The sequence below is a fragment of the Odontesthes bonariensis genome, chromosome 3 (assembly GCF_027942865.1).
Source record: "Odontesthes bonariensis isolate fOdoBon6 chromosome 3, fOdoBon6.hap1, whole genome shotgun sequence".
Taxonomy (NCBI): Eukaryota; Metazoa; Chordata; class Actinopteri; order Atheriniformes; family Atherinopsidae; genus Odontesthes; species Odontesthes bonariensis.
This window is the reverse complement of record NC_134508.1, coordinates 20279281-20303752: the sequence shown is the minus strand read 5'-3', so window position 1 is coordinate 20303752 and position 24472 is coordinate 20279281. Positions and strand designations below refer to the sequence as shown.

The window sequence follows — 24472 nt, the reverse complement described above, 5'->3', positions numbered from 1 at the left end:
TTGTAAATGTCATGATTGACCACTCTGTCCCCATTTGGCCTATGACGAGTAATGAAAGATTTGGAGGTTCTTGGCTTCTTATGCTTTGGCTGTTTAATATTGTTTATATGATATCTACAGTATGTGTGTGTGTGTGTGTGTGTACTGTGTTATTTCTGCTGCCTGTCTTGACAAGGAAAATAGATTTGAATTACAAAGAGTTTTGATTTCCTGGTTTCCTGGCTGTCACAGTTGATTTCATAACCTCAAATATTTGGCTGTAATGACAAACATCTCAAGACAGTCCTGATCAGAGTCGTCACTGCTTCAGTAAAAGCAGTTTCGCAGTAAAAAGAGAGGTTTTTTTTTTTTTTTTTTTTTTTGCAGTGCAAGACTTTTTCAAAAGCTCACATCCGACAGTATAACCACATCAGAGCCTTTGACTAATAGTCTTTACGTAAAAACTCCCAGAGTGCGGAGACTAAAATAGAAATGAGAGGCGGCAAGGCTCAGTAATTACAAAATGACCCTTGCTCTGGACGGGTCAAAGCAATTCAGCTATAATTAAATAATCACAACAGTGACGGAAAGCCCCTCAGAGACTAAATAGGCACATATAACACAATTAAACACTGAACTGGATCATAAAAAACCCATGACAAAGATCTTTTTTCTTTCAGTGCAGTTGTAAAATTCTTCTAAATTATCGGGGGAAAGTACCCCTTTGCACTTTAATGTTATCAACAAGAGACAAAAAGTGGCTATTCCTCTAAAGATTCTTCAGCTTTGCATAATTCCATGTCAGCTGTTAACATTTACGATGGGGCTGAAGCTTTAGGTGTACTAATATGATATTTTCTTGTGTGACAAACGGCAGGATATTTGAGTGAGAGTTGACTTGTGTGACTTCAAAAACATTTGCGGTAAGAAAATCCTGTTAGTTCAAAGCGATTATGAATATATAATGTTAGTCTTCAGGAAACCCAAATAAAAGGCAACTATACAACTTTGAAATGGTATGCATTGTCCCTTTGTGCTGTGACCAAGTCCAAAAATACAACACAAGAAAGTGAAAAATGTGCGAGAAGTGAATGAGCTTATTTCCTCATTCAGCACGAGACGTGCACTTCCTCATCGTCACACTTGTAGAGGGATCCAGAAAAGAAGGATTCAGCTGGCAATCCATAAATTCCACTTCACTTCAGGCCTTTTAAGTCCTTGTCTTAAGCAAGTTAGAAGAGTGGTGCCACTCAAACGGTCATCAGATGGGCTGTTCAAATTTTACGACATACTTTGAAGTATCAAAATAAACTGCATGGCAGCCACTTGGGGAAATACCAAACCTTCGGTGTCTTTAGCGTGATATTTGTTCTGGTCCTCCTCTTGACTTCTTGGCTCACACAGATACTGTTTTCAACAAGAGATTATTTTACACACTTCTTTATTTAAATAGACTCCAAGAATGGAATGTACAATTCAGACACAAACCATCAATTAGTAGAAAAGTTTAGTTTGGTCAAGCAGCACGCTAAGTGACATCTGTTAGTTCTTTTTTTTTTCTTCTCATCACATATACTCAAACACTCAGGCAGTCATTCTCTTGGTGATGTTTTACAAAGTGAACAAAAAAAATAGTTTGTGTGCTACAGAAATATCAGTGCTTTGGACTAAATGAATTAAAGAAAGATTATATTATTCAGTGCAAAAATAAGTGGAATAATAAAGTCAGCATAACGTTGCTCCCAATATCCTCAAAGTTTGGACATTTGTTTCTCAGGGGACTCCATATAGCCCCTTTAAATAAGCACAACATGGACCTGGCTTCACAGTGAAGCAATCACATGATTTGCTTTTACTCTCCAGTAAGTTGGTTAGTTTTCATTATTCAAAAACTAGTTGTGGAAAGTTTTTCATCTTTACAAAAAGCTTCAGCGTAACCTCAAATCTGTCTTTCTTTTGTATCCAAACTGTCCTAGAACAAGGGGGACATCGTGTCTGAGATTACAAGGAATTCTGAAAGTGATAACAAAGATGAAAAAACAAAAAACAAAAACACCGTATATCATAGGTTTTATAACAAGATTAACAGCCAGTGGAAAACTAGAGTGAACTCTCCAGGATTGTTTACAGTTGCTGTCTTTATATTTTAAATATAGGATAAACAAATTTGGACGTAAAAAGCAAAAAAAAATCCAAAAATAGTTCATTCTTCTTTTGACGTTGCATATTATAAAGCATTCCTATTGCTGTCAGGTGAAAACAAAATGTGTAATCATGTGTTGTAAGACAAACCTTCAAATCAACATGTCACCTGAGTTTGGTGGTGCAACACTGAGAATTAAAACCTCAACAACAAGGACACTTGACAGGAAAACTCCCTCAGGAACAATGGCTGAACTTTGGCATGCTGTCAGAGGAGTCAAACGCTGAAGGCTGTCAGGGTAGTAAAGCTGAAGTCAGTGGGTTCATCTCTTGGACTTGGAGGACTGGCTTCTCAGGTCCTGAGGCACTTTGTGCACCCTCTACCCTCACAGACACACCCGCACAACACAGCGTTTTGACTTCACTTCATATAGACGCAAACATGCCTGCAAAAGAATCATGTTCTAGGAGTGTCTGGTGAAGAACCCAGTCAGACATTGACCTGAATACATACGTGAGATGGACATATTTTGGCCTTTTCCTGTCTGACATGTGGTACACTGTCTGAGGTGCTCAGGCACTGGTGGAGGTGGCCCTAAGGTTCCTCAGGCAGGCTGCTGAGGATTGATGTTCAAGTGTGGGGGATGACCCAGAAGTCCGATTCGTTGCTTCTGCTTCCTCTGCTCTGTCATCTGCACAGGGAGACAAACAAAACAGTACAAAGGGGACAGTTCAAACACAATCACTTCTGCAAACTGGCATTATAGAATAGAATAGAATAACCTTTATTATCCCACGAGTGAGAAAATTACATGTTACAGAGCTCTGTGATGAATTATGACCTTATTTTAAAGGTCAGAGGTACCATAATTGATTGGGTTTCAAGAAAAAAAATAGTTGGAGTGCTTTGACATGTACTATCTTCCTCTAATGTAACAATCCTAATAGCAGCCACAGAACAGAACAAAGCTAAAAGAAAAAATAAACCATGGGTGGTGTACTACAACATGGGCAATATCTGTCAGTTGATACCACAAATACCTGCTCCTTGAGCTCAGTCAGCTGTCCAGACAGGTTGGCCACCAGTCTCATGGTTGACTCCAGCTTCTCCTGCAGGTTCCTGATTTCATTCTGCTCCCCATCTGCATCACTGCTTACCAGTGAAATGGCACGCATCCGAGGAAACCAGTCCAGGTTGTGCTCCTGTGGTCATCAAGCACATCATGTTTGAAATAGATACTAGGAGTTAATGATGCCAGTGGTATGTTAAAATAAATAAATAAATAAATAAATAAATCAAAGATAACTCCAAATGAAACTTGCTACTTTTGGGTTTTCCGGTATTCTTGCTGTTGTTCAGAGGAGCAGTTCTACATGTTCACATGGTATGACTGTAGCGAGGCTAACAATGAAGAATGAAAGATCCTGTAGTGTAAGGGCCATAAGGAATGAAAATCATCAATGAGTCCTTATCAAGCTTTGATCAGTTTTACAGTTAGACTGTGGCTTGTTTACTTTTTGTTTCACTGACTTCCTCTTTGTCTGCACTAGTTGGTTTGCATTTTTGAATGAGTATAACTGGCATGTTTTTCAGGAATGATTAGAAAAGAGGTACAAATTAAAGCAGTTCTGCACGTGTGACCAGATTATACATGTTTACAAGTGCGACTCGGTAGCATAAACTGATGAAAAATGATGGAATGATAGTCATAAAAAAGGTGAACACGAACAGAAATGCTAAAAATGCTGCTTTTCCTTTCAGAGCTGAGTATATATTAAACAGCCAAAAGCACGCCAAAGTTCAAAGTAAAGCTTTGAAACGAATAACACGTCTGTGATTTCAAAACAGTGTGGACTCACGCTAGATTCAACCCTCTCACAACAAGCTTTCTTTCACTATGAGCTCAGGGAATATAGTAGGTGCATTTTTAAGGGGTTTTCCAGGCATTTTGTTTACCTTGATCATCTCAGCCACGTAGCTCTCAGGACCCGTGTACTCTGTGGAATCTTTGACTTTTACCAGCACAATGAAGAACAAGTAGTGCCACATATTGTGTTCCTCTTTGATGTGCTCTTCAAAAGTCACGGTCTTATTGTCAAACTTGTCACGCTCCAGACCTGCAACAGGGTAGTAACACTCAGTGTTTGTCATATGAAGTTACAAAGTCAGACAGGTGATAGCTTCTGAACTACCGGCTTTTGTTTGACCGAAGCCGGTTGATTAGAAACCATCAATCACATTCAGGTTTGTGCCTTATGTCCACGGTAAGGAGAGTGAAAGGAGGCGTTAAAAGTGAAGTATGGATGTTCTCAAAACTAATGTCACAAATAGTTGAATTTGTTAGATGTGTAGCTTATATTAAAAAGTCATCCATTTACTTTGATCACATTTGGGTTCAGTTTATGCAATTTACAGTGTTTGGTGTGGCCACGCTTTGCCTTTAAATTGGCATCAAGTGTCCTCTGCACACTTGCAGGTTCTCAAGACACATGTACAGTTTTTGAGTGTCTTCAGTCCCAGACTGATACCATAATATGGCGATCAGGACTCTGTGGGAGCCAAACAATCTGTTCCTATTCTTGTTCTCATGGCTAAGATAGTTCCGGATGACTGGAGCTGCAGTCCTGTCATTGTTATTTGGAACTAATCAGGTTAAAATAGCAGCATAAAAGTGCTGAAAACGTTTTTTTTTGTTGTTTTTTTTGACGTGTAATGTAAAGCAGTTATGCAAACCAATTAAAAAAAACAGGCAAGAGGACGAGACAATATTAGCAACAAATAGCAAATGATATAAAGCATGGCTCACACAAAAGAACAACCATTAAAGTATTTCTTAAACACTGTTTGATAAGGACCCTGAACTTCAAAGATATGAATCAGGAGCAATACACATGAGCCAATAAGATCCTCATTCGAAGAGTTATGATGTTAAGCACAATATTTCTCTCGTACCCTTTATTGTTGCAGCTATGTCATCTTTTCTTTGAAACTCTCCATTTCAATACCAGTTTTGATTAGGGTCCCCATCCCAAGGGGCCCAATTTGCTCTGATTGGTCAAATGATAGATCAACATCACTGCGATACTAGATAGCCTTGTCACACGTGTGACAAAGTAACAACTGGGCAGGTACTGTGCCAATGTGTCACATGGTGATGTAGATAAGTAACCGAGGATAGGACAGAGATGATTCTTTTGAATCACGACAGAATATCATCCTGTAAATGGGACTGAAGACAATCTGATTCACATATTTCCTGTTCCACATCAGCCATCAAGTCTTAATTCTTTGTATCTCTATCGTTAAGAAAACAATCACTCCATTTCAAAAATCAACTTTACCATTGAGAACTGCAATTGTTAAACCAATAGGCCATCTCCTAAACAAAGGGAAAGTAAAAAATAAAATAAAAAAAGCACAAAAATGATTAGAGCTGCAGGACGTTTGTGACATAAATCAATCTTTGGCCCCATGAGTCAAAGTTAAAGTCACTACCTTATGAAACCAAGGCAGAGGACGTCAGGCCACTCAATTCCTGTGGAGATCGGGTCCTAATCTCTACATTTCCTGTTCTGTTGTGGTCCTTGTGGAAACCATAGAGACAGCAGCTCCCCCTGTGGCCTGGCCTTATTTAACATGAGTGAGTCAGAGCTGATGGTCAACGGGTTGACATAATACTGTTCTCACTCCATATGCTTACCACTTGTCCTCGCTGCCTGACCCAACATACGCATGCTCACACACATGCTCGCATACAGCTTGTACTGCTGGGCTCACATTCATTAGAGTTTAGATACGCAATCTGTAAAACATGCACTTCTTAAGATGCATCAATATATTTTGGATATATAGGGCCATGCAGATGATGCTACTCAAAGGGGGACACAGTTTGGACAAAACTGTGGAGTTGCACAAAACATATGGTAAGAAAATTAGGTGTGTGCATGTGAGTGTGTGAGTAAGAGGGCGATTGAGTAGGTGAAAATGTGTGTGAGACAGACATGAATTATGGAGGCGAGCAGAGCAGTGGCAGGAAGCCTGCATGACTCAGCCTTCTTTGGAACAACAGCAAAGTGAAAAGGGGGGAGGAAGAGACGAGGGGAACTGCAACAAACTACATACACCTTTATAGAAGTACTTTCCAGAAACCACAAATACACCAGAAAATCTAATCTTCTTGGAGGGGAATTTGGGAATTAAAGGAATGAGTTCAGATCGATGAGGGAAGAGCTCTAATGACGCACTGTGTTTCAAGTACAAAGCCCTTCCAGCAAGAGAGGAATGCCTTACCAGGCAGCCATGGTGCCCTTATGATTGCTATTGTATCACTGCAATGTTTCTCATGATTTCATATTAAATACACTTTATTTTCTTTTCTCTTTGTTTTTTTCCCCCTTTGATACAATATAAAACCTGAAGCACCCATTAAGTTTGTAATAAAAGGTGTTTTCCTCTCCAACAGAGGAGTCGGTGCCTGAAACATACCAGACAACATTACAGTGTAACACATTTGCATATTGCCTGTTATTACCCAAACATAGAGCGAGCCATGCACTCCATACTTCTCAACCAATCAGAGCAGGGTGGACTTTTTGGAAGTGGCTGGGGTCGGTTGAATACCTTTTGAATAATTGAATAATCTAGTTGAATAATCTTGCACTGGGTGTGGGGCGAGAGCAATGCGGACAGGCTTGCAAGGAATCTTCCAAAAAGCTAGCGGCACATTGTCCTCATCAATGACTCAACGCATTGGTTGAATAATGAATGGTTGAAAGTTAGCCTATATCAGACAAGGGGCGATCACAACAGAGCTCTTCACAAAGAGGAAGAAGAGAGATAAACAATAACAATCACTCCACCACTAAGCAGCACTTTGTCCACTCTAACTTCTGTCTTCTCCATGGCGGGACAAAGCTAAAAGGTCAACAACAGCAACTGTAAATAAGCCTTATAGGGCTCTTTAACAGATGAGATGAGCTGGGCAGTCTCACCGCAAATGAAACAAGTAGTCTTTAGCACTTCTTCTTTCTTCTGCTTTTCACTCCTCAGGTCAGCAAAGGTGTCGATGATTACACCAAAGATTAGGTTGAGGACGATGATGATGACCATAAAGAAGAACAGCAGGTCATAAATCACTCTGGCTGCAAACAGCGGCTCCTGGGTAAGATAAAGACAATATGAATAAAAGGACATCTTAAAAAAAAAAAATCGACATAGATCAGGACACATTCACTTTATTTTGACGGAAGAGTGTTTTTAAGAGTCTGTTTAAGGCCTAGAAAATGAAGTAGAAGATTGTCCTATTTAAAAAAGGATACTGTTTTGAGTTTAAAATTAGGTTAACCATGGCCCTCATTGATTTAAATGGAAATAAGGCCACAGGTGATACCTGCCAGATGCTAAAGTAACAGAGACGACAGAAAGCCGGTCAACATGATGCAGCCTGCCTGAATATATCTGGATACACTGATAAGATTTATTGACTCATTTCACATTTTGACTAAGTAACCTTTAAAGTAATGGGATGAGCTTGCCCCAGATAGCATTCAGCTACCCTATAGTGGTTACCAGCCCCAGCCACTCACAAAGTAATACTCACACTTATTTATCACAAGCTCTGCTTTAAGAAAATATGGAGTGAGGCACAGTGCCATCCATGTCATTATTACAGGCTGCTACACTCCTTCAGGAAACTTAGCAGGCAACAAGATATTAGCTGCAATGTGGTGTGAATAAGTAAGGCAGAAATTCACATCCTCTTTGGACATCACTTGTGGTTGAGCCTGAATTCAGTAGAAATCTATTTTAAGGTTTAATTCTCACACAAGGCGGAGGCAGTGCAGCTGTAAGGAAACATTGTGAAACCTCCAGGCTTTTGAAATTACAAGAAGTTCAGCGCACTATGAGCTCATAACGAGCTCACATGACTTGCTCTGCAGCTGCGGGTCCTAAACCCTCTCAACTCAAACACACACGTAGTCAGGAGCAGTGTTGTATAGTAACGAAGTAAAAATACTTCACTACTGCATTTAAGTATATTTTGGAATAATTTGTACTTTCTTCGAGTTTAAAATTTTTTGACAACTTTCACTTTTACTTCACTATATTTCCGAACTTAATTGCATACTTTTACTCCAATACATTTTCATTGTTCGGTTTAGTTACTCGTTACAAAAAAAGAGAGAGAGAGAAAGAAAAAAAACGCAACAGTGTTTTGACCCCATGCATGTTATGCCTGCCCAAAGACATGGAAATTCTATCTCACAAAAACTCCCTTTTTTTAGGTTTTAAGGTAGTTTTACAAAAAAGGCCTTCCTCTTCAGATGCCAGATAAGCTGCAGTTCCCTCCCAATTCTTTTTTTCTTTTGTATAATGACCGGTTGTGTGTGCACCTCCTATAGCTTGTGAAGTACAGTAATCGTAACAGATTTTTTTCTTGGTGATGTTGGCCGCATTTTCTGTACTGAGTTATTTTATTTATTTTTTAGAAAGGTTTACAAAAGGGGTTTCAAACTGGACTCTCTCTTCAGATGCCAGATAAGCTTCAGTTTTCTCCTATTTTTTTCTTTAAATTTTGTTTATAATGATGGCAATAACAGTAGCAGCCTTTTTTGTTTCATTTTTTTCTTAATGGTGTAATGTACGCCTCATTTTCAGCACTGACCTTACTTGAAGAAGAAAAACTTAAAGGTTCACAAAGTTTGTATTTTCTGTCTAAACCTGGTCTACATTTTGCCTGCACTTGGTTGTGTGTAGATTTTAAGTGTATTTGACCTTCAAACTTTACCAAAATATAAAAAATGTCATTCAAACTGCATTTGCCTTGTTTACTTTTTACTTATACTTTTCATTACATTACTTAAGTACATCTATTTTTACAGTAATTCTCATACTTAAGTACAAGACGTTTCGGATACTTTAAGACTTTAACTCAAGTAACATTTCAGTCAGTGACTTGGACTTTTACCAAAGTCATATTTTGGAGGGGTACCTATACTTTTACTTGAGTGTGAGATTTCAGTACTTTATACAACACTGGTCAGGAGCCTAATCATGTTGCCATGTACCTCCTTAGAAGGCTTACGGAGCACGTCCCCCACTCCACCTCCACTCCTCAAGCCGTGACTCAGCACAGTAACAATGCACATGAGTAAAGAGTCGCACGTCCGTTCACTGTCGCTGTCCTCCTCACTGTCACTCCCAGAATCTGAGGTAGCAGAAAAGACAACTAATTTGACTTTCAAACTTTATAAATAATTTAACAAGACACTACAAAAGCACAGTTATTACATTACAGTCGCATCCCTGCTTACAGATATATTTTACAGAACTGGAATAACCAGGCAATCAGGAACTAGAGGAGCATCCTGCCTTTCTTTACAAAAAAAACAAAACAAAACACACTGTTGCTTGAAGTGTTAACTAAATCAACAGTATCCTAATAAATCATTGTATGCAAATAAATTTACATGTAAAAATCATGACCTTACATGGAACTATAGAACCTCTATTGATAATAACGTAAAGAAAACAAGTTATCTAACCCAAACTGATACAATTAGCCGTTTCTTTGTCCTTAATCCACCAAGAGAAGATGACCCTGTGGTTGTGGAAAATATGTTATCCTGTTTCAGATGGCTTAAATTATTGATCTGCATCAGTCAAACAAAACAACTAAAGAGATCGATGAAACAAATCAAATTTGGTTACCAACTACCCAAACGCATTGCTAAAACCTATAGTGGTGAACCTTCATCTTAGAGGAATAAATGAGGTCATAAGAAAAAACCCTGAATGATTGATTTGGTGAGATCAAACTGAGGATAAAAAAAATTCAGCGGCTGCTGAATTGCTGCACCAGTCATGCCTTGTGCCAAATGTACAAACAAGTGGGGGCAACATTATGATCTGGGGTTACCTCAGGTGGTCGGGTTGAGGTTCAGCAACATTATGAGCTCAACCCTGAATATAGAGAATGACCGCGTTTCTTCCATCAATAGTGCAGGCATATTCCAAGAGGACAATGCCAGAAATGTTCAGGGAGCACAAGGCAGCATCTTCACTTATGGATTACACAAGATTATATTTATATTGTTCTCGTGATTATTCATTTTCAGCGATGGTCTCTTCATAAACTATAAAAGTTGCGTAATACCTTTGCTTTGAATAATTTCCTTTGATTGTGAGTAAATGCACAAGTCTAGTCTTGTAGTCACACTTTAAATAGAAGTTTTTATCTGCATTTTTGTGACATTATTGTGTCTTTGCAACACTAATGTCCTCAAAGATCCTACAAAAATCTTTAGAAATGGCCTGAAGATTACAGGAATAAAGTGAACAAAAATATGATAAATATATAAAATGGGTCAATTTGTAAGAAATATCTGTTAGCCTTAATCTAAACTAATATTTATTGGGGGGCAAACAACTGTTTTAGCCATTTAAGACTTGATGGCAGCAAACAGTTGAACTGGTGGGAAGTTCCCTGGAATTTAACCTGTTTTTGGGACATAACCATAAATCGATGTCACATGCGGGGTCGTTGAGGTTGCATGTCAGTTACTTGGGTCAAATGGTAGTCATGTGACACTTAACTGAGTCACATGCATTTGAGGTGGATTTGGTGGTAGAATGCAGAACACAAAGAAAACAGTGTGCTTTTTGGGCCAAAATATTGTAAAATGTTGCTTTTGATTACTGTGGCCAGAGGAGTCAGTTTCCAATGATTGACTGAATGATTTCAACTTCTCTGCCATCTTCCGTACATTACTTTTTCTTTTAACAAGTTACAGCCCCTTTTTTGCACAAGAGGATTAATTATTACAGTCGTAACACATCAGAAAACAGAAAAACGTAAAATCAAACCTCAACCATAACCTTCTACTTTGCATATTTATATTTATATTTATACAAAGAAGTCTGCTCTTTTATCCTTTGGTCACTTCAGGCGGTGCTTCAGTCTGGGATGTGTCAAATGCCTTCTTACAGTTCATTTCTAACCTTGTACTACAATATTAAATGAGCTTGTTGTTAACCAAACTAAATCAGGATTCATTTAGGATGAGAAATCTCTCACAACAACATCGAACATCTAGAAACACCCACATGCTATTTTACCTTCCTGTAGAGCGTCTGTGCTGCAGTTCTCACCAATACCTCCTTGACACATTCCTGCAGACAGAAACTCCCCAGCCAGACTGGTTCCACTCTCTAGAAAGTGATAAAGACCAGTGCATAACTTTTCTGGTTGTTGTTTTTTTTTTTTTTTTTTGCAAGACCTGTTACGTTTATTGTGAATAGACTCTGTCCTTACTCTGGGTTGTGTTGGGAAGACGGTCCACCTCCAAGATGAAGTCATCTTTGAAAAAGATGTAGCCAACAATAGAGAACAGGTAGACCAATATGAGAGCGAGCACAGCCGTCAGCACGATGGAGCGTCCATTACGGGTCACACTCTTGATTACATTCAGCAAGGTCTCTTCTCGGTATACCAGGTCAAACAGCTACAGAGACAAAGCGCATGTTACAAAGGGTTTGTTGTTTTGTTTTTTTTACATGTTGCTTAGTCTTCTCTAGCGTTGAATTCCCAATAATTAATTTACTCATTTATTTATCAATTTATTGTCTGACACAAATTGTAATTCATGCTTTGTGTACTGTATCTGCATTAGAGCAGCTCAGACACGTGTATCAAAAACATTTTTAAAATGTTCAGACATAGTCAGTCTGAAAAAGTTAAAAAAAAGACCTGAGGCATCAATACCTAGCATTAACTGTAACACCTCAACAACTACAACTTCCTTGGACCACCAAATAAACCAGCGTCAGACTTCTTAGGAGGACATGGCCTTGAATGCACCATGTTGAAAGGCTTAGATTAAATTCAAAGGGAGGATTTAACAAGTTTTCACTCAAAATGTTCTGCTTTCTTATAAGGTGTGCTGTGTGCGAATGGAGGAAATTCTCTTACCAACAAACTGTAGAAAAAGACGTGGCCAAACACCCCCAGACAGCAGAAAATGAGGTAGATCAGGTGATAGAGGAACTCAAAGTCCATCACCATGGCTTTATAGCCTCGTGTGAAGGTTCCTCGGTTTCCAACAAAACTTATCAGGAAGATAATTTTATTACAAACCTGGAAGATGAAGACCAACTCTAATTAATAATCAAAATGCAGGACAAAAAAATAATGAATCATTCTAATAATGTAAAATTAACAATGGAATTTGCTGTGGGTTTGGAAGTAGACACAAAAGGTGTTGGTGGCATTTGCATTTAAACTTGATAAGGGCCCACTGATTTTTTTTATACTCATGTGAATAACCTGTAACTTAATATCTTCCAAATAAGCAAACTCGGTTTCCTGAATCAGGGTAACAAAGGGATTAGCAAAAAACCCGGTCAACACATCTAGAGCAGATGCCTGCTTGAGAAACCTGACTTCTCTGTCATATATACTGTGTGTTTACCTGCTATTCTTTCTGGGTTTATGAAGCTGATAAAGGTTTCAGACAGGGAAAGTATCACTGTGACAGCAGCGGGGATGCGGATGAAAAGAAAGGTCATCCGCATGGTGCGTTTATCCCAAATAGTGAAAAAGGCCAAAGAGTGAAACTCATTTAAATATAGTTAGTTCATTTTATAGTTTGCAATGTGGTCTATTTAAGGAATCCCCAGATTTGAAAGACAGAAACTGATTAAAAAATGTGACTGAGAATTCTGATTAGCTGCATTTTAACTAGATTCCAGAGTAACCAGGCTACTGAAGCCCATGGTAACATGTTCTCTGATTTCTTGTCCTAACCTGATTTCTCTCAGTAATCTGCTTTTGTCTGAACACTTAAACAAAGCGAGTAAAGGGAGACGCGATCATATCTTTACAGAGTGTGTGTGGTGTGGGCGTGCGCGTTTAAGAGCACATCTAGAAAATCTCTGGTAGGTAAAGGGGTGCTATCGTTCTTTCTAGCGTCCAGTGAAGCATGTCACACCACGTAGTACAACAAAGCCCTGCCAGAGAAAACTACTATTACAGGGGCAACACCACAGGCAGGCGGGGCACCGGTATGCCAAGTGGGCATGAGTGCAAGGGCTGAAAGGAGAAGTGGAACTGGTGGAGTGGAGGTTTCTCAGCACTTGAAAGTGCATACAAATTACTACTAAACCACAGACATTTTCACAGAGGAAATATTCAAGTGGTTTACCCAGTTACAATAAAATTAGCCCTCTGCTAGAATCCAACCTTATAGGTAGTTTTGACTTCATTTGCACAGGTTCTACGATTTTCTGTCAGTGGACTTATCAGTCAGGTAGCTAATTTAGTACACACAGAGTCCTCTTCCTTTCATTATACAGGGACAGCAACACAAATTCCAGACACATAATAAAATATACAATGAAAAAAAAGCTACTGCAAACAGTCTTGTTCACTGCTGACTCTTTATTTATGTTTTGGTCTGTCTGATCTTCATCAGGTATACTGTATGGATGAGTAAATATATGGGCATAGAACATCTTCTTTTCTGTATACACACACACACACACACACACACACACACACACACACACACACATTGATCACTCACATTGAAAGCACCCAGGAGGAAGAGTGTGGGCTCCAGGCCCACAGAGAAGATGAGACGAAAAATTGTGACAGTGACCAGGGCATGGATGCCTATTGGTTGGGGCATGATGACAACAATGACCAGCGTTGCAAAGACTCCCATCCACAGCAGTGCAGACAGATGGGGATCCAGCATTCCTGCAGAAAGCAAATACAATGTGGAGGCAAGCTATGAGGGATGTCTATCAAAGATGAAATTGATAAAAGCTGCATAGTACAATTTGCAGATGACCAGATTTTTAACAAGCTTTCTATAATATCTTGCTGATTATGGAGACTTTGGACTCAAAGAGAGACACTTACATAACAGTCAAAAGTGTATGACACACTTCTGGTGTGAGCAAGTGTGTCTCTGTGCAAACTAAGCTCGAGTTTGAGCCAACCTGATGCTTCCCTTGATCCTGACGTAAATCCAGGATTAGTGTCCTAGTCGAGTTTCATGTGGCTCAAGCTCACTCAAGCTAAAATCTTTAACCAGGTTGGACAACATTAAAAGCCAGGCCACACCCAACCTGCTGCCAATGTAAGTGATACCTCTCTTAAAAACATGGTAATGACATGTGTATGTACTATCAGCACTGGTCATAGATCAGTCATAAAAAAAAAGAGAGAGAACAAGGAAAATGTGGCAGAACTACAAAGTAAAAAGAAAAAGAGAAATCCATTGAAAAAAACAAAAAAAAAAACAACTGCTGCAGTTAAGGAAGCCCTCCTTTATTTGCCAACTTGCATCCCTCCGTCTCCTTCCCTGCCTCTTGTTCTCTCTCTTTTCCAAACCCTGTGGAGATCACATGACAGGTGCCACTTACATAACAGCCTCTAAAAATACCTCAGCTGAAAGATTCATGAGGAATGAGTGGGGAGCAGCACGCAGCTCCTGTGAGGTCGTAGACTGAAAGAGGGGTGCTTACGCACACTCACAAACTCGTTACCTACCTTAGACTTCAGTTTAATGTGTGGGCAGATGACTGTGGGCAAACATCTAGCAAATCAGCTACAGACAAAACTGCCATCATGCACAGTGGGAGCTTGCAATAGGAGTGCGTTTTGCCAACTAAAGTTATTCATGAAAATGCAGCCAGTCCTGCATGGAGGCAGAACACACTGACCTAAATCTCCTGTGTGTGAGAGAAAAGGCAGAGGTCAAAAGCCATAAAAGTGCCTGTTTAGGCAGGTTGAAGGTATGCTGAAGTCTCACGTGATGATGTCTTGCAGACATACCAAGTTTTAGAGTAGAGAGGAGATAAAGTCAGACCTTTTTCATGTTGTGTAATGTTTTTTTTGCATGTGTGTGTGTGTGTGTGTGTGTGTGGGGGAGTGTATATGAATGATACCGACGACATCGGCTGTTAGCTTTGATTTTAGTCGGTAGTATTATTTTTTTTTCTAATCTAGCAAATTCTATAAAACAACGTCCAATCGTAAAGTATAATATGAAACTTTTGAAAATTTGTCATTTTCTACAGTTCTTTTGAAGCTTTACATACACTGATATATAACCCTTGGCAAAACTATGGAATATTCATCTATGATTTCATATCCGAACACTCTCGCTTTTATAAAACTATATCACTTCAAATCAATCAATAAAATAGTTGTGAATAATGGCATTTTTGTAAAGAAAGAAAAAAGATAGAACCAAACTTTGCTGCTCCTCCTCTGCTTTATGGCAGATTGACTTCTTTGAGTTATGGGCTTCACTAAGGAAAAAACTAAATTCTTCACCGATCATCACCAATCAACCACAGTCCATGACTACTTCACTTTACCCGACTGTAACCTTTTTTCCTTCTGGCAAAGTATTAATGATAATTTACATAATGCTTATTTTGGATGTAAATCCCGTTTTCCTTCATCAGATTTCTTACAGGTCGGTCTCAAACATTGTCTCCAGTTTGTGCCCAATTGTTTTTCCTCTCTTTTGTGGTACATATTCTATTTTCAAGGCATAATAACTTGAGTTTTCCGCCCTGGCACTTTGATGGCTTCCTTGGTCGACCTGTGGGCTTTTCTTTTAAAACCCTCCCATCTTGTTTGTACTAGCTCCAAGTTTTAGACAAGGCTGATATTTTGCCACGGTCCATGTTGAATTACCCTCTTGAGGCAGTTTCTAATTGTTTTCCACTGACAGTTATCTTGTTGTGGCCACGTTTCCTGTCAACCAGCCAGGTGCAAAAGCTAAATAAGCTCTGCAAGCACTTCCTTTTTAACTGCAGACTCGTGTTCATATTTAGACTTTCTTTTAAAAATACAAAATACAAATTTTTATAACAAAAAGTATGGATAAAACCTAGTTTTGGTTTCATATATGTGATTTTCTTTTCTAAAACAACTCAATGAACATCATCCAAGAATGGTGGTTAAATTTTTCTTTTTTTCAATTTGCCCTTTGAGACAGTTTTATACAGTTTTATAATAACTTTCTAGAATTTTGCAAACACTGTTATTTGCACATATAATAGATATTTGCTAAATCCATCTTTTGACTTTGTCCACAATGTACATACATTTTCATACAGGTCCAAGGTGTATAAGATGTGTAAGACATGACAATAAAGTAGACCCACATCACTGAGATAGACTGAGTAGTTGCCCTTTTTTAAAGTAAAAACGTGATTGGTGACTTTTTGAATCATCTTGATTGTGACCTAGATAGCCTTGTGTTCCTTAGGTCAATGTATGATCCGTTTACATGGAAAATAAACAGTGCTGCAGTGTTTATTGTGGTCTCCATAACACCGGAGGGCAAATATGAGCTAATATGATAGAGATAACAGGCTTCTCAAATCCTGCTCCTAATCCTGATCAGGTGGTTAGAAGTCAGTAGATCAGAACACTGACTTCTAACAAAAGCTTCTGCAAAAGCAGATCAGTAGGTCAATGCTGACTCCCAGCAGAAGGATTGGGGGTCAGCTTTTTGAGTCTGCCTCTGAGGGTGGCAGCACAGTAGTTGCTTACACCCGAGTGGGATGGAAATGCAAAAGATCGGCGTCTCAACTTGCTTCTATAATTTGCACCATTTTTGGTTGTAAAGTTGGACTTTGCTGCTGCTGTGATTTAATGGAATACATACATATCTGTTGCATTCACATCATTCAACCCAATGGCGTGTCAGTACAAGCATGAAAATGCAATATAAGCTTTGTAGTGGTAAAAAAAGCATGCCGGCAAGCCCTGTTTTGCTTCGCTTAGTGGAAGACTTTTTTCCAGAGCGCAAGATCAAATATCCTTGCCAGAAAAAGCAACAACCCCCCCCATAAAACAGTAAACAATTATTATGCATCTGAGATACAGCCTTCTTCAAACACTGATTAAATGTCTACTTCACAATCAAAAGTGTAAAATAATTCTTCACTTTGAATTTCTTTAACAAGTGGAAATACAATTGAACTGCTATGGGCCACAGGACGTAAGCCGAATCCAGGGCCAACTTTGAATGCTTCTGAACTGAAGCGTCAACTCATGTGACTGACCTCCATGCACCCCCTCCAGAGGGTAGAAGAAGCAGACCAGCAGATTCATCAGCAAAGCCAGTTTAAAAGAGATGTTGCTCCACACTGACATGTTTCTGGAGCACCAGTAAAGCACCGGCTGGGCTGGAGAGGAGAGGGGAAACCAACAATCATTTCAGTCAGTCAACACTACTCCAACTTGAATGTCAGTATGTTAACAAGCTGTTAGACTGCATTTGAAATCAATGACTGGAGGTAACTGAGCTTTAATCGCTGTGTGTCGTGTGAAGACATTTAGAAGAACAGCAAACAAGAAATGAAACAACTTCCTTTGTGTGTTTAATGACACCATCGGAAATAAACTTCCAAAAGGTCAAGATGAAGGGAAGAACTCTAAAGACATGTCTCTGAACTTTGCTTCCAACCTACCGTCTGACTTTCAGACACTAGTTTGTAAACTCAGGTTTTATAGGAAAACAGAAACAGATGAAGATGGAGGGACTTTTCTCTGTCCATTCCCTCCTCTAGGTGAGAGACTGAATAAGGCTTTGTGTGGGTATGAAGTCTTCTATGTGGATTAGAAGTGTGACTGAGTGTGGGTGCGGGTCTGAGTGTGTATGTTTGTGTGCATGAGCCTGCACACTCGCTTGTGATTCATAAGGTTACTGTACAAATGTTTCATGGCTCGAAGAATGTGGAAAGCCCCTGTCTGCTTTTAGACAGCGGAAACACGCACATATAACTTAAGCACAGAGTTGGCCTTGCTGTCATGGGGCTGATGCACAGCCTTCCATCCCTTTTTCCACACTCATCCTGCCGAGGCTGACATGCCAGCATGGGAACCTAGGAATCCTCAGTAATCTGATACTGGGACACAATAATTTAAACGTCCGAGTACGTTGGAGTTTTTACTTGATGCAACCTCCATGTCTATGAACTGGAGGATGGGAAACATACAAATTCCACACAGTAATATGCAGCCATCCAATTGTGTCGTGTTTCTGGAAATTAGTCTTTGAGGTTGTGTAAAGTGTTATTAATCTGTATCGGTCAATTGTAACAAAAAGAGAAATCTGATTGATGAAGGGGTGGTTAGATTGTGCTGACGATGTAAGTTTCTGTTTCCTCTCCAGTGCGTGTTCTGATAGTCAACACACCTACAGTACCACATAACACACAGAGACTCAGTTTGATTCCAGTCAGGCATCTTTGTTGCACTTTCTTCTGTCAACCGTAGCAAAAAATTCTGCATTATTGTATCTAAACATGCACACGGTGAGTCTTCTCCCTACCTCTGAGTTTCTTCTGCCAGTTCATCTCATTAAAGAGGTCCTCTGCTCGGAGGAAGAAGTCGTTGATCTTGCTGCCCTGCTCGTCTCTCTCGGTGGTGTAGTAGACTCGCAGCTTTGACTCTGAGGTCAGGAACTCGCAGATGTTGGGCACAGGGAATACTATCTCCTCCATGGTGCGATCCTGACGTACAATCTAAACAGAGAGACTCACCGTCACCTCATACGGGCCTCTGTGTTGGCCCACATGGCCAAATGTGTGACAATTTCTCAGCAAACATACAGCGAATATGTCATTTTTTTGTTTAATATTCTGTGACAAAGGGCTGTGTTTTATGACCTCTATCTGAGCAGTGTGCTTGGCATAGAACTCCAAGGCCTCATCTCCCTCTCCGCTGGCCCCCCCTGGCTTCAACATCATGGACAGCTCTTTATTATGACGTGCCAACTGTATGAAGGAGACACAGCCAACAAGTGAATAACAACAGCACGTGAATAACAAGCCTGTCTTTAGTACACACAGAACAAAGTGTTTTTTCAATAATATGTAATACAGTGTCACATGTAGTGTAGAATTTCTCCTACATCTCAACTGAGTAATAGAAATAAATATTAGACCTGGTGGGCTAGAATATAGATATTGTGTCCAACATTTCGGGGTGAAGCAGCATCATGTTCCTCTTCGTCTCCATTATCATCCTCCTCCCTTGTGTCTTCAAACTCTACCTCTCCCTGAAGATAGGCCTTCTTTATCACCTCCACCTGCAAAGACACAAACACATTCTCACACCTGCATGAAGCAAATCTTCAAAGGTTCATAGCACTAAATGCTCAAGATCAATTCCTCACCAGCTCTTTGGGCTTCATATTGTACAGGATCCTCTCAGCGTTCTCACTATCATGTCGGCTCTCCATGATGGCGAGCAGCAGCTTGGATGCATTGTTCTGAAGCAGAAAAGAGAGAAAGCAGGTGAGAAAAAAAGCTAAACAGACAGAAACTTTGGTACTTTATAGTAAAATGCATACATAATTTGTCTCGGCACACACAGGAATAAAAGCCAGCCCAGAGCAATCAGCATTTTGACTTCAGAACCAAACACACAGCTTCAGCAAAGTTAGTCTTTACTTTCACCAGCAAAACTCACCTTGAGCTCTAACACTAGATCCATCCGTTTCTTTCCAAGTGGGTTGATGTCATTAAGAATCAGGGCAATAATAATATCAATACCGTTGGACTCGTGGGTGGCAATACAATTCTGGGGGAATCAGGGAAGAGAATGTATGTAAACAGACATATAATGTCTTAGTAGAGTCTGAAAACTTCCTTGTAGTGGGATTACTTTGGTACCTGGTTTTCATGACAGGGGCCTTGGCAGTACTCCGTTAGACTCTCCAGAGTTTGGTTGATGAGGGCAACGTTCTTCTCATTGATGTACAATCCCAGCAGACCAAGACCTCCTGTGGTGCTGCCACAGATGCAGTCTAAAAACTGCAGGGTCTCGCACACAAGGTTGTAATTGTTCTTTTTGTTTTGACAACGAAGGAAATTCTGGGTTACAAAAAAAAAAAAAAAAGGAAAAAGGTTGTAAAAAGTGGGAGGGGATGCAGTGACATATAAGCCTGTGTAGGAGTAATCTGTCACTATTAACTGCGTTTCAAGAACAAAACAGTAAAGGAAATGTTTGCATGCTGCTGAAGTGGAAATATATATATATATTTTTTTTTAACTGCGATCCAGTCGAGTAACAAATAAGCTCTGTTACAAAATACAAACACTTTCGTAGAAAAAAAAAGAATTGAGACAACTCACCATAAAACCTTGATACAGAACACAAGATTTGAAACATTTCTACATTTATTCTTATGTTTGTGTATTCTGCTCCGTAGGGAATAGCCTAAACTAATTACGAGGCATTTTATTTCTACATTTATTTCCACCAGCAGAATAAACTTTGTCACTCATAATCATATTCTTAGTTGCATTAGTTTATCACTAACTAAGAATTACTGTTGAAGTAAATGCATCACGGAAATTGAGCAATTATTTTCATGTTCCACTGAAATATCCGCAGGCACCACTCAGAGGTTTTCATTACGCTTGTTATGCAATAACATTATCCATTTGCTTTCATTCTGGAGTAGATCGAGACTGAATAGTTTAATAACAGAAATCTGCTCTTTAAAATTGCAGAGAAAAAAACAAGACTCCCTGAATCGACACTTAGGTATCAATAATAAAAGCACGAGACTCTGTCTTCTTGACTTCACCTACAGCCCACAGTTGAGGTGTTACTGAAGTCCACCTCTATTGATCAGAAAACGTAAAGAGCTCTAGTGAAGTGTGATCCCCTCTGATGGATATCCATAAAAACTGGAATTTGAGGCTCAGTGTCTCCTACCTGTAGGTCACGGTTGTGATTCTCACAAAGAAGCTGGAGGAAGCGAAGAATGGGCTGCATGATGACAATCACAAAACTCATCTCTCCCTCATCCTGGTTCTTGTCGCCTGTGCTAGGCTGGCCATCTGCTGAGGGATAGTGGTCCTCTGGGTCAGCCTCACGCCGATAAGAGTTGAAGGCTTTCTTGGTGGCAGAAGAGGCCTCTAATAGTTGCTCTTTCACATCCTCTGTCATGATTGTATCTTTGTCTTTTGCTCCTGTCAATGTAGCAAGAGAATCAGCAGTGGTCATAACTTACACAACACCATCGATTCATAAATCTTCTTTCTACTCCGAATTTGGAGACAAATGTTTAACCTGCAGCTTACTAACGAACAAGCCAACGTCAGTTCATGCATTTGATCATAACAGATGACCTCTGACCTTTTTTGCGGACAGGTACATCTTTGTCCTGGCTGTCTTCGTCTCTTTTCCTGTTTCCCAGGTCACTTGTATTCACCGTCACAGTAGCTTTGATTTCAAGCTGGGCTGACTTCATACGGTCATAGAAGACCCGAAAGAATTTTTCTGAGTTCTTGTCGTCGGTCAGACGGCAAAAGAATGAACGCTGGACACATGGGACAAGAAAGGCAAAACTGTATTAATAAGTGTATTGCCTGGTAAAAGCCTTGACAGAAGTGTGAGTTAGGTGCTGTTTACACATACCCGGGTATTTTGAAAAACGAAGACCTTTCCCTTCGTTTGTGCCTTTCGTTTATACACAAACGGAGTTTTTTCCTCCGAAAACGAAGCTAAAAAAAAACTCCGGCAAAAGTGGAGATTTTTTAAAAACTCCGTTTAGCGTTTGTGTGTAAACTGGTTGAAAGAGACAAAACGGAGTTTTGGGAATGGAATGAGGAGTTGTCGTCATAGTACAGAGCCCCGCCCCTATCCGTCATGTTGGCAGGATGCTAGCGTGAAAACGCCTTTCTCTCCGTCCATTGTTTATCTGGCAAGCATGGAGGTGCTAGCAGCATTACTGTTGTTGAGAGCTATACTCGCGTGTGTAATTTTGAAAATTACAGTCATACAATGTATTGAACAACAAAGACATTTTTCACGGCTTTAGCAGTTTTATAGTCCAGCACAATGTGTAAAAGTAGCTCAGTCTCGCTATCAGTCCACACACATGAGCCTGGCGCCATATTTTCTTCTTGAAAAGGATCCGGAAGTTCTTCCTGTCAGCGGTTCTCTATTAGGCTTCTGATTGGCTTGTGTGGAATTCTCATTGTTCTAACACTGCCACCGTCAGGCTTGGCGTAATTCAACAGCTCCTGATAGCGTATTTATCCGGATCAATGTAGACGTGTTTTTTTTTAAAAACGGGGATGTGTGCACCTAGTTTTTTTTGCAAACGAAGGTTAGAAAATATGCGTTTATCAAAATACCCGGGTATGTGTAAACAGCACCTTATTGTCACCGTAAAGCTGTAACACTGGGATGTCATTGTGCAGTGCAGAAATCTGTGCTGTATTCTGATCAAATTTCCACACCATATCACTCAAATAATGCCATTATTACATCTGCTGCGAAGCATGTATTTCAGTCAGCCGTGTCCAATATCAGAGACCAAGTAGAATCAACTTAAGGAATGATGTTAATGTGGAATAATTCATTTATTAACTTAGCATGCTATGCTAATAAAATAAATTTGCCAGTAGATGTGATAAACTACTTTTTTTTTTGTTTGTTTGTTTTACAGTACCAGTAAAAAGTTTGGGCACACTAACTCATTTCATGGCGTTGTATAATATCTTTTTTTTTTTTTTTTTTTTCAAATTGTAACTATTGATGCATTTTTTTAGGTGATAGGAACAAACTGAGCATTCAAAAAAGTTGGGGATGAGACGAACCCAGTGTTCCCAGTGTAAATAACATCTATGATTGGCAAAAGCGGCAAATTAAAGACTGATTAATGATTTCACTGTAAGTCTGAGATGTGCGTGGAAGCGTGTCATTTGTGTCAGACGACTGTTTCTTAAAACTTCTCAAAAAGACTGGTGACCAAGTTGTACTGTTGTTCTCGGACTGTTAAACAGCTGTTTATCAATTTTCTTTTTAGGATTCTTAGAGCATGTCTGAAATCAGAGCTTTCAAAGCAAACAAAAGCCAACGCTGCCCCTAACTCGGTAATGTTATAAATAGGCCTACCACAATGCATTAGCCTCAGAAGGGCCAACCGTGCCAATTAGTTGTGTATCTGACAAACAGCTAGTTATTTGTTCACGGAAACGCATCTTCCCTGGAGGCAAGAATTTGCAGGATTAAATTAAATCCAGCTTAAATTGCAGAGACGAAGAAAAATTGGATTAATTTGGTGAGGAGTGAAATTAAAATGAGGCACTGCAGATGTTGGAGGAGCTACAATGCAACCAGCAAAAATAATCAGATTTTTGCTTGGTGGATTGAAGGGCCAAGTTAACCACCTCGTATGGCAGGTATAGCAGGACTGTATGTGCACAGTGAGTGACACATCGTGAATTCATTTTGTTAAGATCCAACACTTTGGTATGAAGTTTTGAGAGCCGCATAACCACTCAGAGAACTTAAATTACGGGAGCAGGTGGATGCTGCAGAGCCAGGTTTATATATAGCTGGGATCACTGCCAACATCCTCCACATTTTTCACTGAGTAAATAAATAAATAAATAAATAAACTTTTACCAAAGATAGCTGGGATTAATGGATGTGCTGCTGCCACAGTTCAGAATAGCTGGATTGACTCACTCCTTTTCCCGCTTCATCTCTGCTCATCCTGCCAACCACTCACCCACACAGTTTAAGTTAAGAATACTGGTAAAGCCGTAGCTGGAAGGAGACAAACATACTTAATATGTGCAGTGTAAATTATTGTTTTTAAAATCTAGTAGTTTGCCTCGGTTAGAATGACCTCCGCTCGGTTTCCCCTGTTAGTGTGGTTCACTTGAGCTTGCCTGAGATCTGCAAATCAGCAAATTTTAAACATATTTTCATATATAATTGGCATCTGAACTTTTCACGTCTGGTTCAGTGGTGGATACAATTTTCTGTGGTGTGACAAACTCTGAACTCAGAGTTCTTCATGTTTTCCTTGTACTTTAAAGACGATACTCTGGACTACTGCGAAGTTGTACTGGGAATTTCATTTTAGTATCTTTTATTTATTTATTTATTTTTATTTTTGAGATAAAACAAGAGGCAACAGAGTTATCAGTAATCACAAAATACTACCAGTTCTTATGAGATATACAATGTACAAAGGGTTTGAAAAAGCAAATCATCTCAGTGATATGAGAACGTCGGTCTTGTAAGGACCTTCATGAAAACATTATAAAACAGCAGTTAAGCAAGATCTGGATTCACAGAGATATGAGGGTTTAAACACTCCAGTCATGGGTGCAAAATGGGGTCATGCAGAATTAGAGCATTTTCAAAGCCTGCCAGGCGCAATGTATGCACCATGTCCCAGCCCACAGGGCTGTTGTTTTGATTATGTAAGAACTGTCACTGGTACAGCCTATGGAAAGGCTTTCACCAGCCAAAGCAGCCTTGGCACACTAACAGGGTGAAAA

At 39.6% G+C, this 24472-nt stretch overlaps 1 protein-coding gene across 6 annotated transcripts in view; it reads right to left on the bottom strand.

Annotated features, from left to right (window-relative positions):
• Window positions 1-636: 636 nt before the first annotated feature.
• The window catches only part of LOC142377096 (inositol 1,4,5-trisphosphate-gated calcium channel ITPR1), an 80500-nt gene continuing 56664 nt past the window's right edge, over window positions 637-24472 (bottom strand). For all 6 annotated transcript variants that reach the window (XM_075460867.1, XM_075460868.1, XM_075460870.1 and 3 more), the window contains 18 exons: window positions 21306-21489; window positions 20883-21139; window positions 19832-20032; window positions 19629-19739; window positions 19333-19428; window positions 19102-19245; window positions 18824-18931; window positions 18487-18679; window positions 17216-17338; window positions 13705-13880; window positions 12093-12257; window positions 11436-11625; window positions 11240-11332; window positions 9190-9329; window positions 7114-7279; window positions 4079-4239; window positions 3163-3324; window positions 637-2813 (listed from right to left, as the gene is read on the bottom strand). In XM_075460867.1, coding sequence (XP_075316982.1) covers window positions 2727-2813; window positions 3163-3324; window positions 4079-4239; window positions 7114-7279; window positions 9190-9329; window positions 11240-11332; window positions 11436-11625; window positions 12093-12257; window positions 13705-13880; window positions 17216-17338; window positions 18487-18679; window positions 18824-18931; window positions 19102-19245; window positions 19333-19428; window positions 19629-19739; window positions 19832-20032; window positions 20883-21139; window positions 21306-21489 — 2757 coding nt within the window. In that variant the 3' untranslated portion in view covers window positions 637-2726. The remainder of the gene's footprint in view (window positions 2814-3162; window positions 3325-4078; window positions 4240-7113; window positions 7280-9189; window positions 9330-11239; window positions 11333-11435; window positions 11626-12092; window positions 12258-13704; window positions 13881-17215; window positions 17339-18486; window positions 18680-18823; window positions 18932-19101; window positions 19246-19332; window positions 19429-19628; window positions 19740-19831; window positions 20033-20882; window positions 21140-21305; window positions 21490-24472) is intronic.